The sequence below is a fragment of the Podarcis gaigeae genome (genome assembly GCF_964106915.1).
Source record: "Podarcis gaigeae genome assembly, chromosome: 1".
NCBI classification, from domain to species: Eukaryota; Metazoa; Chordata; class Lepidosauria; order Squamata; family Lacertidae; genus Podarcis; species Podarcis gaigeae.
The window spans coordinates 47,836,742-47,851,313 of NC_139678.1; the positions used below are offsets into that span (position 1 = coordinate 47,836,742).

At 43.0% G+C, this 14,572-nt stretch overlaps 1 protein-coding gene across 1 annotated transcript; it reads right to left on the minus strand.

Annotated features, from left to right (window-relative positions):
* Positions 1–324: 324 nt before the first annotated feature.
* EXD2 (exonuclease 3'-5' domain containing 2) lies at positions 325–13,100 on the minus strand. Its single transcript, XM_083754497.1, has 9 exons — positions 12,963–13,100; positions 9,384–9,737; positions 7,967–8,226; positions 5,236–5,362; positions 3,899–4,212; positions 3,187–3,293; positions 2,484–2,619; positions 1,047–1,403; positions 325–771 (listed from the first exon to the last, which is right to left on the minus strand). Exons 2-9 carry the CDS (start codon positions 9,711–9,713, stop codon positions 555–557), a joined length of 1,848 nt encoding a protein of 615 aa, XP_083610623.1. The 5' UTR covers positions 9,714–9,737; positions 12,963–13,100; the 3' UTR covers positions 325–554.
* Positions 13,101–14,572: the final 1,472 nt, after the last annotated feature.

Genomic DNA, 14,572 nt, shown 5'->3' on the forward strand with positions numbered 1-14,572 from the left:
GCCTGGATGGCTGGGAACTTGAAAAGCCCTTGTGTGGATGAAATTCAAGCACTCAGCAGCTTCAAATACACCTTGTGCTGTAGCACCACCAGTCTGACATTATCTTCTATTGCATACAAGGCTTTTTTCCAGTTACCACAAAGGTAAAGCTAAAAAAGGCTTACTGCAGTCCGCTAAGGAGACCGGGACCAGAGGGAACACACTTGTTACTTTAAAACAGTATTCATTGCTACCATTACATCCTTCCTGATCCTGGAAGTCCCTCCCTGACAAAAATCTGGCTACTGTAGCCTTTGTGTAACAAAGCAGCAAAGAAACAATGGGTTCAAATGGTACTTAAAATTTATTCAGAACTTAAAAAACTGCACGTTTTAACCATTTCACACGGTTTTGCTGATTTGACACAGCTGACCATTTCCTAAGTGACAGGCATTCTGAGCAGGATCCTGCACATCCATTATAGGCGCGTAATGGAAAACAAAGAGCCCCAGTTTATTTCCCAAGTTTCCCAAGTATATTTCCCGTCACCTTAGCGTATTAGTCCTCATGACGCTTCAAGAAAGTTCAACCTGGAGATGCTCCCCATATTTTTGGATCAGCTTCTCATGATTGTGACTGACAGACCACTGTGTCGGGAGATACCTGGGCTGCATAACGTCCAAGAAGTGTTGTCGCCAGCGCCTCTCCAGCTGCATGAGAGAGCGAAGGCCCCCGCGGGAAAAACACTGGACCACTTTTAGGCCATGTGGCATGTAGTTCTCGTTACAAATCCTGAAAGGGCAGATAGAAAATGTGGATTCAGATACAAAGACAGGACCCCATGGAATTCCAAACCACATACAGGCCTGTTATGCTTTGGCCTCCTGTATGCACTTTATAAAATTATCCGTAATATGAGCAGGCTGGGGACAAACAAACAAAAGCCTCGAGAGGGTGTTGCAAAGAAACAGGCAGAAATGAGAAGTGCTGGGGGTGAGGATCAGGTCTAGCCTCTGGCTCTCCATCACCCCTGCAACGTAGACGCAGAGCGAAGTTTCCGACTGTACCTGGTTTCCAGTCCAGCTGCTTCCTGCAGCATCTCCGGGGAAACTGTCACAGAGTCAAAGTAGTCCTTGATCACTTGTAGCAACTCCTCCTTCCTGGCATGGGGAAGACTGTCTGCATTCAAGAGAGCCCTGGCGCCTGAGCGGACCTGCCTGCGGATGGGGTCTTCCAGGAGGCGGACGCCCTCCTCGCAACCAATGGGGGCGCCAAACTCCTCAGCCAACTGCTGCTTGAGATGGTTGTCATAGTAATTGGAGATGGCATGGCAGGAGGTGCAGAGGAGAAGCACGTCGTGGGAGTTGTGGTCCTTCATCTGGATGGGAAAGTGCTTCCGGTACTCGTGAGGAACTATGTTCTTCCTGTTGAGGAAACAGCAGCGGTTGCCAACAGTCAGCTCTGAGCTTGCAACAACCCAGTGACAACCTGATCTAATGTGGTATCCTAGCTTGCTCATCCCCGATTCCTCATCCCTAAGGCAGTTAATGACACAAAACGTCAGTGTACAGAGCAGCAAAACACAGTAAAATGAGCAAAGCAATAAAAAGGTAGGGTATACTGTACACGTTTAGGTGTTTTTCAGGGTCTACAATCATGCTTGGTTCTAGTTACATTAAAGCAAACGCAAATAAAAGCCCTTGTCACGGCTCCCTTGGTTTCACCAGGACTGGGCATGGGGTGGGAATCCCAGACAAGGGGAAGAGGATGGAGATGGAGCAGATGAGGGGCAGAAAGGTGGGCACCTGGAAGCCAAGAATGCAAGTCCTCCCCCTTTTTACTCTAGATGTCAGGGCTGGGGAAGCACAGCCATCAGATCTCGCCGCCACCCCTCCTGTGCAGCAGAGAGACTCCTTAGGAATGGAGAGGATTCTGTCCAGCCAGAGGGATGAGCTGAAGAAACAGGAGCCCGAGGTAGACAGGCAGGAAAGTCTCTTCGTTGAGAGCTCAGGACCACCTTGGTAGGTGGGATCAGTTGCACCTGCCCAGGAGGAGTTGTGCTGGTGCACATGTAGGAGACAAGTCTCATAAACGCCCCACCTCATCTGATAGAGGTGTGTCAAACATTAGGACATATTTGTAGTTCCTGTTCAGTTATGAATCTCTTGTCTTGCTCATGTACCCTGATCTCTTGGCTCGTGGACCTTGTGTTTGCTTCTGAGCCCATACTGCTATTAGCCTGAGTAAAGATCTCTTCCTTACCCCCACTGTTGTTGTGTTGTGGGACAGGAGCGTGACAGCCCTCGGCAGACCTTTCCTGACCAACATGGGGAAGGCCAGAGACTGAGTGGGCAGGGCGAGGTCTATGAGGGCACTGGGGGATAGGGCGCTGCGTGCACCCCTGCCCCCATAAACAGTTTCAGCAAACACCTGATCCCCTTTCAGTCTCTAGTATTTTGCTCTACCAGAACAGAATGCCTTCCCTGGATTACTGGGGAACTCACCGAATATAAGACTCTCGTTTGCCACACACAACACACAGGTTCTCTTTGACAGTCAAGTAATAATCCACTTTAGATTCAGGGCGCCCAGAAGGTTCAAACTGTAGCTTCACAATAAATGGGTCCATGCTCACTAACTCTGTAATGGCAAAAAAAAGTATGTTAAAATGTTTAATTTCTGCTTACGTGTCTTGTCTAAATAATGGGTTGCACAAAATAATAATGACTGTCTGAAGATGAATGCTTGGCAGTGGCAGGGTGTGGTGTATGTGGCAAATCTTGTTTTCCAAGCCAACATCTTCAGCCTCTGCATCTGTTTCAGTGTGGCCCAACTTTAGCCCACAAACCTCTTGTTGCCTTTCAGATACCTTTCATCCCTCACTTCCTTCATCCAGACAGAGATCTAGTTCCCACGTTGGAGGAAGAGGAACAAAAGAAGATAGAAGGGCATCATGTGGCCAAGACTGGGTTATGAAGTGAAGGAGGGCACACTGTGGTGAGCCTCAGATAAGCAACTTGATGTATTTGAATTGGAATGGATGGGAAGAGCATCTGCACCCCAAGAGACTATCCAACAGATATGGCCCAAATGTTGATGCACATTAAATAGTGGGCTGTTTTCCATATGTAGCTGAGCTTCTAACTCACCATAACATTGGCCAAAAAGCTTAGTGTTGTTGACTAGTAAAATAACAGGCTCACAAACCTCCAATGCCTTTGTCAAGGTACCACTGAGCCTTCTTGCGATCACAAGTGCATAGAGGCTGCCCGTCTGGAGCATGTAAGAAGCAATTGTCATACAAGGGAGATTTTCTGCAAAAACCAATGGATGTCACAGAGAAGTAAGTTTAGCATACATTGCCCAAAATATACAGTGGTAGTGCCTTAATACTTCCGCTTATTGCACACAAGTTCACATGCAATAAAGGTAAATAATACTATCACCTCAGTCTTTGGATTTACAGGGAAGCAAGACCTACGAATTTCAACAAGATTGCCTTCCAAGGAAGACTGCAATTTTATGCACCTTACTCTGAAGTAAGTCCGACTGAACCTTTGAGTAAACTTTCACAACATGCAAGTAGATGGCCCTTCTCCTTAGCAGGCAGGCATGCTCATTGCCACCACTAACAAAGTGGAGAAGGGCTGCAGCTCAGGGGTAGACCACCTGCTTTCCATGCAGAAGATCCCTAGTGCAATTTCCACCATCTGCAGGTAAGGCTAAGGATGTCCTTAGTCTGAAACTCGGGAGAACCATTGCCAGTAAGTGCAGCCAATACCAAGCAGATTCTGATTGGGTATAAAGACAGCATCCTATGTTCACAAGTTAACCTGCAGGGCGGGGACTTAATTTTTAACCGGTGCCAATTGCCCCCATTATTTAGTGAAAAACTATACAAAGCTGCAAACAGTTTTACCTGACAGAATATCCAACGCCCAATGGCTTTCGCTTGAGCTTCCGAGGATCCTGTTGATTGACAGGGGACTGTCCATCATTTACTGACTTTGGAATGTTTTTTTTTTTCTCTGGGCCTCCTGTATTTTCGTCATCTCCAAAGCTACTCCTGTTTATTCCTCTGAAAGGTACATCTGCCAAACCCTGACATATCTTCAGGACTTTTTCCCAACCAGGAAGAAGAGCATATTTTCTGCCTGCTGGAAGGAAGGGCAAATTCAGCAGGTGGAGGAACAGAGCTACTGACACCTGGGCATCCCTGGCAGCATAAGCAACCTGAAGAGGAAAAGCAAGAACTCCGTGTTATAGTATGCAGGAGTGATTCCAGTATTCAAGAGGGCCCAAGAGGAACAATTCCAAACATGAAAATAATGAATGCAGGTTAATAAGATAAGGAAATTAAGTTCCCTTATTCTCCTTAGAACCCCCACACTAAAGTGTCAACACCAAAGCTCCATGAAGTTATGGTAAAACTGACTTCCAACAGTGTAAGAAAGCACTGTTTCCATTCTGCTGCAGTTCGTCTTCCACCAACTACATTATTTGCCTCGCTGTCTGCTATTGAAAAATTATGAAATTTACGTAATAAATTATGTACGTTAGGTTGTCACTACATTATTGCACCCCATTTGTTTCAATGTAAAGGAAATGCAATTCAGATTGGGCAGGGAGGAACATAATCAATTGCATATCATTTGTGGACTGAAAGCAACATCATCAACTATTGATTGTACTCACTGGATTGATTTATGTTCTGGACAAACAAGCAAACACCAGCAATTTCCACTCCCATTTCTGTTTTCACTACAATTTTCTGACATTCCTCCTTGCAGCACAGCCACAAGTGCTCCCGACCTTCACTTACACCCTCTGTTGTGGCAGCTCCTTATGCCACTCTTTCTCAGTTTTTACGTATTCAGATCCTGGCTTAAGCAATGCAGTCTTAATTCAAATCAGTCAGTGGCGTAGCGTGGGTTGTCAGCACCTGGGGCAAGGCAAGTAATTTGTGCCCCCTAACCTGTGGATTTGCGCCCCCTAACCCTACCTCCCAGATGTTGCGCCCGGTGCGGCCGGCCCCCCTTGCACCCCCCACGCTACGCCACTGAAATCAGTAAATATATTTTTTAATCCTTAAGATGTGCTTCAGTCCTCCTCATATCTGTTTCTTGCAAAGCCTTGCTCCCCTTTTCCCATGGGAAAAATGAGACGCTCCAACTGCCACAGTGAATGACTGCAAAACTACTGTGAGCTGCCTCTCCAACCACTAACTACTACCAGTGCAGTGATGAAAAACCAAACCTGCTCTGGAGTCAGTTCTTCTTCTTCCCAGTTGCTGCAGCGCAGGTGAAAAGACTTGTCAAGTGGGTAGCTGAGGATCCTCTCAGAAAGAGCTTTGAGGCTGAGTCCATTTTGGGGAAGGACCTTACTTTAGGTTTTGTAAATGGGAGAAAGTAGAGTTATTTTTTTACACAGAAAAACGAAATGACTTCGGAACAGAATGATGCATATGTTTTTGCAACCACTATATGAAAGTGCCATCTGTGTCTAGAACTGTCTTGGCGAGTGTAACCGCTCACTGTTTAATCTGGGGATTTGACATCTAAATTGTCAGTGTTATTAATATGAAGTTATTTCACAACTGCAGTTACTTGAAAAACATAGAGTAACTGTATATAAAACAAGTACAATGATTAAAGAAGAAAAAGCAGGCGATCTTCCCTTATGTATATACAAGTTTTCTATCCCACCTTTCTTGTACCAGTGCACTAACATCATGGAAAACTAGAGCTAAATATTTAGGAATATGGCTGGATGGTGATACGAATAATATTTCAGGGATAAATCACAGCAAATTCATGACAAATTTAGTGAGTAATTTTGACCCATATCATGGACGGGCAGAACATTGTACAGTTTGTTTTTATTTATAAATATATTCTTAATTGCTGCTGTCTCCAATATGGATGCTTGGCAATGGCTTTAGTAAAAACAGCAATGCGCACACGCCCTGGAGATTTGCATTGCAATCTTAGGTATGATTACTTGGAAGTAAGTCCCTCTCGTTTAGCATGCCTTACTCCCCTATAAAAATGTCTAGGAATGCAGCCTTAAGATCTAAAACATCTTCTGAATTAGAAATAACAGGAGGTATTTCTCAAAGTGCTAATAGTAAATGTATCAAATGTGACTACATTGGTCAGAAAGAGAACTGTGGCTCTAAGGAGAAGTAGGGAAAATATGCAGGACAACCTATTTTATAAGCTTAAAGGTAAAGGGACCCCTGACCATTAGGTCCAGTCTCAGACGACTCTGGGGTTGCAGCGCTCACCTCGCTTTACTGGCCAAGGGAGCCGGCGTACAGCTTCTGGATCATGTGGCCAGCATGACTAAGCTGCTTCTGGCGAACCAGAGCAGCGCAAAGAAACGCCGTTTACCTTCCCGATGTTCCTATTTATCTACTTGCACTTTGACGTGCTTTCGAACTGCTAGGTTGGCAGGAGCAGGGACAGAGCAACAGGAGCTCACTCCATCTCGGGGATTCAAATTGTGACCTTCTGATTGGCAAGTCCTAGGCTCTGTGGTTTAACCTCCAGTGCCACGCACGTCCCTTTTTTAATATATATATAAGCTTAATGGGGTCTATATTGGGAGGAATATATGTTGGCAGAATACGAGGGAAATGTTTTCAAAATCCAGTATCTGTGGTATATAGGGTGACCCTTTATGCATAGACAAAAAAGTGGCCAGATAGAACACAGCTTTCCATTTGTTGATCTCTCTCTCTCTCATCTATAATGGGAAAGACTGTGATCAGGTGGCCTAGGGGCCCACTCAGTCTGCTGTCCTTTCAACTAGAAGACTCTCCTCAGAAAAACAAGGCACCTGGCCAGCAGAATAGTATTTTATACATCAGCAAATGTGAGAGGCTGGGAGGAGAAAGGAAAGATCCCAGGCAAGAGCTGGGAGGGGTTACTATCTTCTGCGGGTGGTAAGGGTTAAGATCTACCTTTAAAAGAGGACTCTGTATTCTACTTGTACTTTTCTTAATGGTTTTTCTTATTCTTTTTTATTTGCATTAGTTTTCTATATTATATTATGTATTACGAAAATCTTTACACCTGCCCCCCAAAATGTAATGGGTAATGACTTTTCCCATATCTTCCAGGCATTCCTACGTATTAATCTGTTTTGGAGAATAATTGATATATAAGATAAGTATAAGTGTGATAGTTATAACTTAAAAAAAAGAAAGAAAACTGAGCCCAGAAGTAGTTTTATAATACTATCTGAAGGATTTAGTGCCAGAGACTAATTTAGAATTCATTAGTAATTAATCTAACTACAGCCAAGTTAACTTACCAACTACAGCCAAGTATCACAAGTAATTGGAAAAGAGGTAATGCTCGCCCTGTTTTGGAGTGTGAGCATATGGCACGTTGCTGTGATGCCGAAGATAATTGGCAGAGCAATCCTAACAGACCTGCTGACTGCAGGCAGTTAGGATGGAGAGGAGGGGTTTCTTAGCTGGTTGAAGAACCATGTCTGTCACAGAGGTCACTGTTATACCTGCTGCTCCTGCCAGCAGTAACTGGCCCCAAAATGTGGCATTGTGGGGGATAAATGTAAAGATGCTATACAACAGTTTGTCCCCCCCCCCTTTTATTGGGAGTTGTTGTATGCAATATGCGATTAATGAATTTTATATGAATTACATATAATGAATTCTGGGTGAATTTTATATTCCCCATATATATATATATATATATATATATATATATATATATGGGGAATATAAAAAAAATAGTTAGCAACACTAAAAGGAAAGACCGACACTATTCTGTACCAACTGCAATGAATAACACTCTAGGGAAAAACCATGCTAGCATCCGTCTCTGGTAATCATCATTAAAAAAAAAAAAATTAAAATGTGAAAACACAATTCTATCTTACCACCAGTGCGTGTGCACGCACGCACGCCCACGCGCACACACACACACACACACACAAACTTTCTTGCAAGGATACATACTTCTGTCTTATGGCTAGATACCGAAGGTCCACGCTCCCTTTCACTGTTACACCGTAGCCATGAAGTAACTTGCAAGCATCTTCCCAACACCCTACCCCAACTTTCAGGATGCCACCATCTGCCAGAATGTCCAGCAAAGTCTTTGGAAGAACCTGTCCACCTCTGGTCAGCTGGGGCAAGCGAAGAATAGTGCAAAAACCACTGTAAAAAGCCAGTTGCAAGATAGACACAGGCGGATCCTTCTTTCCTTTGACTGAGACCTTGAAAAAATAAAAAAGATAATTTCTGGATTATATATATATGCCATAACAGAACGGAAGTACAGAGTTAATTTTAACAACCGTTTTGGCTATCTAGAGCAAGCCTACTGGGAACATTATGCATTTTCATTCGATATTTCTTGCCTATCCTAATGTGAATTGATACAGGCTGCATCACCAGTCGTTAAATTTGCAAACTGACTCTGGGCTCTAAGACTGCTAAACACTACACCTTGGGAAGCACACAGCTTTCTCCTACTGGCATAATGTATGGGGCTGGCGGTGAACAAGCTCAGAAGCACTCCCATATTCAGACAGTAACATCATGCATTAGCCATTATTACAGTCGTACTTCGGAAGTGAAATGGAATCCGTTCTGGAAGTCCGTTCTACTTCCGAAATGTTCAGAAACCAAGGCGCGGTTTCCGATTTGTTTCCAATTGTGCAGGCATGCCAGAAACAATAGCGGAAGCTGCGCTGGACATTCAGCGTCCCAAAAAAATTCGAAAACCAGAATACTCACTTCCAGTTTTCGATCGTTTGGGAGCTGGAATATTCAACTCCCAAGGCATTTGGGAGCTGAGGTATGACTGTATTGTGTTTCAGAACCCTTAGGCTAAAATCCTAGCCAGCAGCTAGTACAGTGGTACCTCGGGTTACATACGCTTCAGGTTACAGACTCTGCTAACCCAGAAATATTACCTCAGGTTAAGAACTTTGCTTCAGGATGAGAACAGAAATTGTGCTCTGGCGCGCAGCAGCAGTGGGAGTCGCCATTAGCTAAAGTGGTGCTTCAGGTTAAGAACAGTTTCAGGTTAAGTATGGACCTCTGGAACGAATTAAGTACTTAACCTGAGGTACCACTGTAGTTCTTTTATTCTGATGGGCCACTAATCTAGTGCTATAAACCTATTATACTTTCTGTCTTTATAGATTAGTTATATTTTAATAGTCTGCCATAAAACATGTGTTGTGATGTATTTTTTTAAAAAAACAACACCAAACGAACCTAGACAATTGCATCCTTTTTAACATCAGTAATAACAAAGCAATTGCATTGGTAACCTCAAGACTGGACTATTGTAATGTGGTTGTCAATCATCTGTTTCCGCCCTAAGCTGTTAAAGGAACAGACCTTCCTATCGTTTATGACTTACCCACTCACAGTCAATTCCAAGGACTGGACAACGCACCAACACTTTCTGAATAAAGGGTTCCACTTCATTCCACTGCTGTGCCTCAGAAATTACCACTACTTCTGCCCCAAGAATCTTCTCCACCCAGGGGATTGTGGAAAAAGAATGGAGTGAGAGAAAATTCTCTTCTGAGGTGTCTTCCTTTTCTCTTTCTTGGACTGCCCTTCCTTGGTTAAGTGCAACACAAGATTTGTGTTTCTGACGGCGGATGAGTTTCCAGAAAATCAGGCCTCCTGCTGCAATGCCCAGCAGGGAGGCGACAGTAACAGCAACGGTTGTTTGTCTTGGCATCTTTCAGTCCCCATACATCTTCTCCTACAGAAGAAATGGCATTATTTAGAGTTGCCTTGTAACCTACAAACAAAATATTAAGGAAAATATATGAAGTCCTAGACAGGCTTCTGGGAGAGAGGACTATTATGTCTCCAATCTTATACCTACCTGGTATTACCTGGGAGTATGTCTCACAGAGCTCAGCAGAATATACTTCTGCATAAACATGCATAGGATTGTGTCAAATATTACTTTTAATTCCATCAAACATGCAACTGAGATGTTCAAGATCTGACAAACTAGCTGTTTAGAGCTTACTAGGTAAGGAGGCCTATAATGATATAACCAACACAGTCTCGACCCAACATGCTCCTTTCCCAGGAGAACACCCATTTTAGGGAAATAAACCCAGCTTCAACTTCCTGCTCTTCATCAGATGCCTAACCCCTTAATGACACCATTTCTATTCCTCAATACTCTACTTTGGCACAGTCTCCTGGCTCCTTTGCCCTACAGTAACTAAATCTATGTATGCAAAATGCAGTAACTGTGCATTCTCCATCCAATTTCCCCTCACTCTGTGTCCCTCTCCTTTCTTTGTTGTCTCCCTTGTGTCCATTTTATAGACAATTAGCACTTTAGCATCAGGATGTATCCTCTCATTCATTGTAAGACGCCACATTCCATGGATGGCACTGAATTAATGAATAATACCAAACAGTAAAGGAAAAAATATTAATATTTTAAGTTATAATGAGAGCTTACAGCCAGTTAAGTAACTTGGAGTTGCTTGAACAGCCTTTTAACAAAATCAACTAATTAAATTTAAATGAGCATGTAACGCACAATATATACATTTTTGAGACCCTAAGCTCAGTGGAAATCACACATTGTGCATGCTTACTCACCATTACAACATTACAATGTCACAGAACTCCAGGGTTCCATGGAACACAGTTTGTAAAATGCTGGATTAATTAATTCATCTACTGAGTAAGGGCCTACTGTATCCAGGCCTCATCATAACAATCTATCATGCATTTTCTAAAATCGTGCACCTCAAGTTTTAAAATGAACTACCGGTATTTTAAAAGTGTATTGCTTAGTTGTGTGTGGTTATTTCATTGCCTAAGACGTTAAACTGGTATAATATTGGTTGGGAAATACCTTAGTATTTTGCACTCAATTGGCAAAAGAAATAATCCTGCACTTGGTTGTGGAAATCCCTTTTAGATTTTTATTTTTGAGTTTTTTCAGTTTTACAATTACACCTTTTTCCCATACTATATACCATAATTCTTTTTTACTTCCTACCCAGCATTTCATGACAGCTCTTTTTACTTCTTGTTTGACTGCATATATATTTATTCCTTCACCCAATTTTCCACTCTCTCTTATCTTTCATATTATCAACTGTCGGTCACAAAGTGCCTCCTACCTGGAATTTATATTTAAGGTCCAGTTTTTGTAAATATTCCCCTGGGTACTCCCACTCACTCCTCACCAATGTGTCATCTTGATTTCTTATTTTAGATGTTATAGTGGCAAACTCTGCATATTCAACTACTTTGTATATCCACTGTTCTTTCCCTGGGATCTCTCTTTGTTTCCAGTCTCTTGCATATACTGCCCTTGCTGCTGCTGTTATGTATAAAAATAAGTTATGGGTTTTCTTTGGTAATTACACCTAGAAGAAATGCTTCTGGTTTCTTGGGAAAGGTAAATATAAAGATTTTCTTTAATTTATTGTTCACTATCTCTCAAAATTTTCTTGCCCGTTTACATTACCTCCAGACATTTCCAGCACATTTTTTATTTTATTTTTTGGTACATTTTAACCAGTTTGACCGGTGTCAAATACCATCTATACTGCATTTTGTACGTATTTTCTCATATTTGATAACATGCTGAAAAGTTGCATCGTTGAATTCCATAATTTTTCCCACTCAACAATTTCAATATTACACACAATATCAATAGCCCATTTTATCCCTGCCTCCTTAAAAAGTTCATCTTTAGTCTCCCACCCTAACAATAGTTTATATATTTTAGAGATTAGTTCTTTATTAGGCCCCAAAACCGCTTTTCCAAATTCTGGTCCTTCTTGCACAAATCCTCTGGAAACCCCTTTAGAATCCAATGGAAGTGACAGTTGAAGAGAGTTGTGAGGGAGGAAGATAGGAAGGAAGGAAGAGCAAACACAATGGGTTTAAGATAGAAAATGGCATTTTTTTTAAAGGACTGCTTGGGAGACTGCTCCAGGGTTTTAGCTTTGTCACTCTGTGCTTTCCATGTGGTGGGATATAATAATAAATGTAATATATATTTTCTCAGTGCCAAATTGTGTCTTTGTTGAGCAGAGTGGCTTCAGTTTCCATTGTAACAATTTTGAGTGGCAGAGAGACTGCCACTCCATTACAACTGACCAACCTTCCTTATGTTTGTAAATCTTAATAGACTCAAGGTAATTGGCTTCCCAGTCAGTCAGTTTCACTACAAGAGCTACCGACTGTTTTATTTCACCATTAAGGTTTCTTAAATGGAGTTAATGGCCAGTAAGGTGAGCTTTGCAAGAGGCAAGCCTTCAGATCAGTCCATTTCACCTTATAAGACCTCCTTCCCTCAGAGTTTTAATGCAGGGTATGGTGCTTAGTGCTTTTAGGCACTTTGAATGTGTTGCATAATATGTTCTTTATAAAAAAACAATAATCCGAACACACATATAGCGTTTGCATGACAGAGTGAACAGATAACAGCTAATAATAATAATAATAATAATAATAATAATAATATAGGTAACAGTTTAATCTCTCCCCCTACACCGCGAAACTTTGTTGAAGCTGAGAGAGGTAAGAAAGGCGATTGGTGAGGAAAGATCGCACAATATTCTTTACTTGGGGAATGGGATGCTCCTTGTTGAATCAGGACCAGGTTCAGAGATCGCATAAGGAGCAGGAGGGTATCCTATCTCCACTCAAGTAGACCCGATTTGTCTAAAGCTCCCTTTGCATCTTTAAGTTTTTTATACTAGCATTCTTAGGGCTACAGTCGCAGGCAGAAGCAAAGAGCTCCACCAACCTCTGAACGATATTACAACAATCTCTAGGAAAGAAAAATTCCACGCGACGAGGAAATCAAACGCAACCATCTCACGGCGATTTCCCCCTCCCGCCAGTCCCAACAATCTCGCTTTTTTTTATCCTCCCCAAGGGCTGAACCTTTCAAGAAACCCGTATCTACTATCAACAAAAGACACGTGCATGTTACCTGCTTCTGTTGCGCGGGGCAGGAACTCCTTCTCCGTGGTCTGCGCGCTTCCCGGAGCCTGCTCGTACGCGAACGCTTCCGTCCTTCGAGGAGAGGAACGTACACGTGTGTTGCCGGAGCTTCCAGGAACGCAGGGAGCCGCCATGTTGTACGGCAATTGTGACCCTGGTTCCATCTGTCTGGGCTTCCGGGCTGGTTAAAGGAATAGCGCCTGGTGGACGAAGTTCTTCTTAAAACCAGGCCAGCCTTTACTAGAGAACAAGTGCGGTTGGGATTCACTGGCGTGTGTGTCTTGCGCGGGTTGTGCAATCCTATACGCGAGTTAAATGTGCTCCGGATCGCACTAACCGAGCTTTTAGAATGAGTGCGGAAAGAGAAGCAAGCAGCCCGATCCTATCACGGTTTGTTTGGAACGAAGTTAATTGCGACGGGGTTCAATGGAAGCGCCCATAGGATTGCATCTTTGCACCTCAGTTTAATGCAAAAATAAAAATAAAAATCAATCGCCCTTTGTGCCTGGAACTCATAACTATCTCTGCTGAGGCAATATGTTGGAAACGGTTGCCGTGTGTATTTCCTTCATATATATATATATATATTTAATGTGTGCTTGTCGGTGATTTTGTTTTAATGTAGATCCCTGTCCAGGAGGCAGGAGCTCCCCAACTATCAAATTCGCAGGTTGCACTACTGATAATGATTACTTCACGGGACAGCAGTAGGTAGACTGGTATCTGGTCCAGATCTTTGAATAAATTGTAGACCTGCAGGATTCAGACCCTGACCCTCTTCTAAATTAGGCTGCAAAGATGGAGAGAATGGGGCTGGGGAGATTTTTGTATGACAGGACTGTGACCTCCATTATGATACTGACAACAAATCTCTGGGTCCTCAGTGACAACCTGATCAAGAGCATCTCTGTTTTGCTCCTGGCCCTTGTTGACCTTAAAATAAAAAAACATCCTGCAAGCACCAATTCTTCCCTCACCTGGATTACCTAACAGAACAAGGAGCAAGTAATCAAAATAGGAGTTCAGAGAGCAGAGCTGGCCCCTGTGCCAAGTCTAGCCAGAAGGTTGCTGTCTGGTTCTTCATTTAGTTGCCAAGCCAGAGTGAGACAGAAGTGCCTGTACCATAGAGCTTCCTGGGAAGCTACTGTTGGGAAGAGGGTGGAGCTTTGGTCTCCTGTCAGATAATAATGTATACACAAGAACATATTATTTCAGTATGTATTAATTTATCAGGAAAAAGTACTAACCTCATATTCTGTACTCCAAGACATAAGCACGGATTAATCAGATTAAATAATAAACTGTCAGGCATTGACCAGATGTCTGGAAGCTGTGGCTGGATGGTTACGTGGGAGCCGGTTGAAGTTAAATCCTTCAAAGACAAAGGTCCTCTGGCTGGGGCAGGACGATATGGGATTGAGGGGGCAACTCCCATCTCTTGCGGGGGTGCAATTAGTGCCAGCACCGTCCGTTAAGAGTTTGGGTGTAATCTTCGATACCTCCCTCTCTATGGAGGCGCAGATTACAGCTATAACAAAGGCGGCATTTTTTCATCTCCGCCAAGCTAAGCAGTTGGCCCCTTATCTCTCTCGCCCTGAC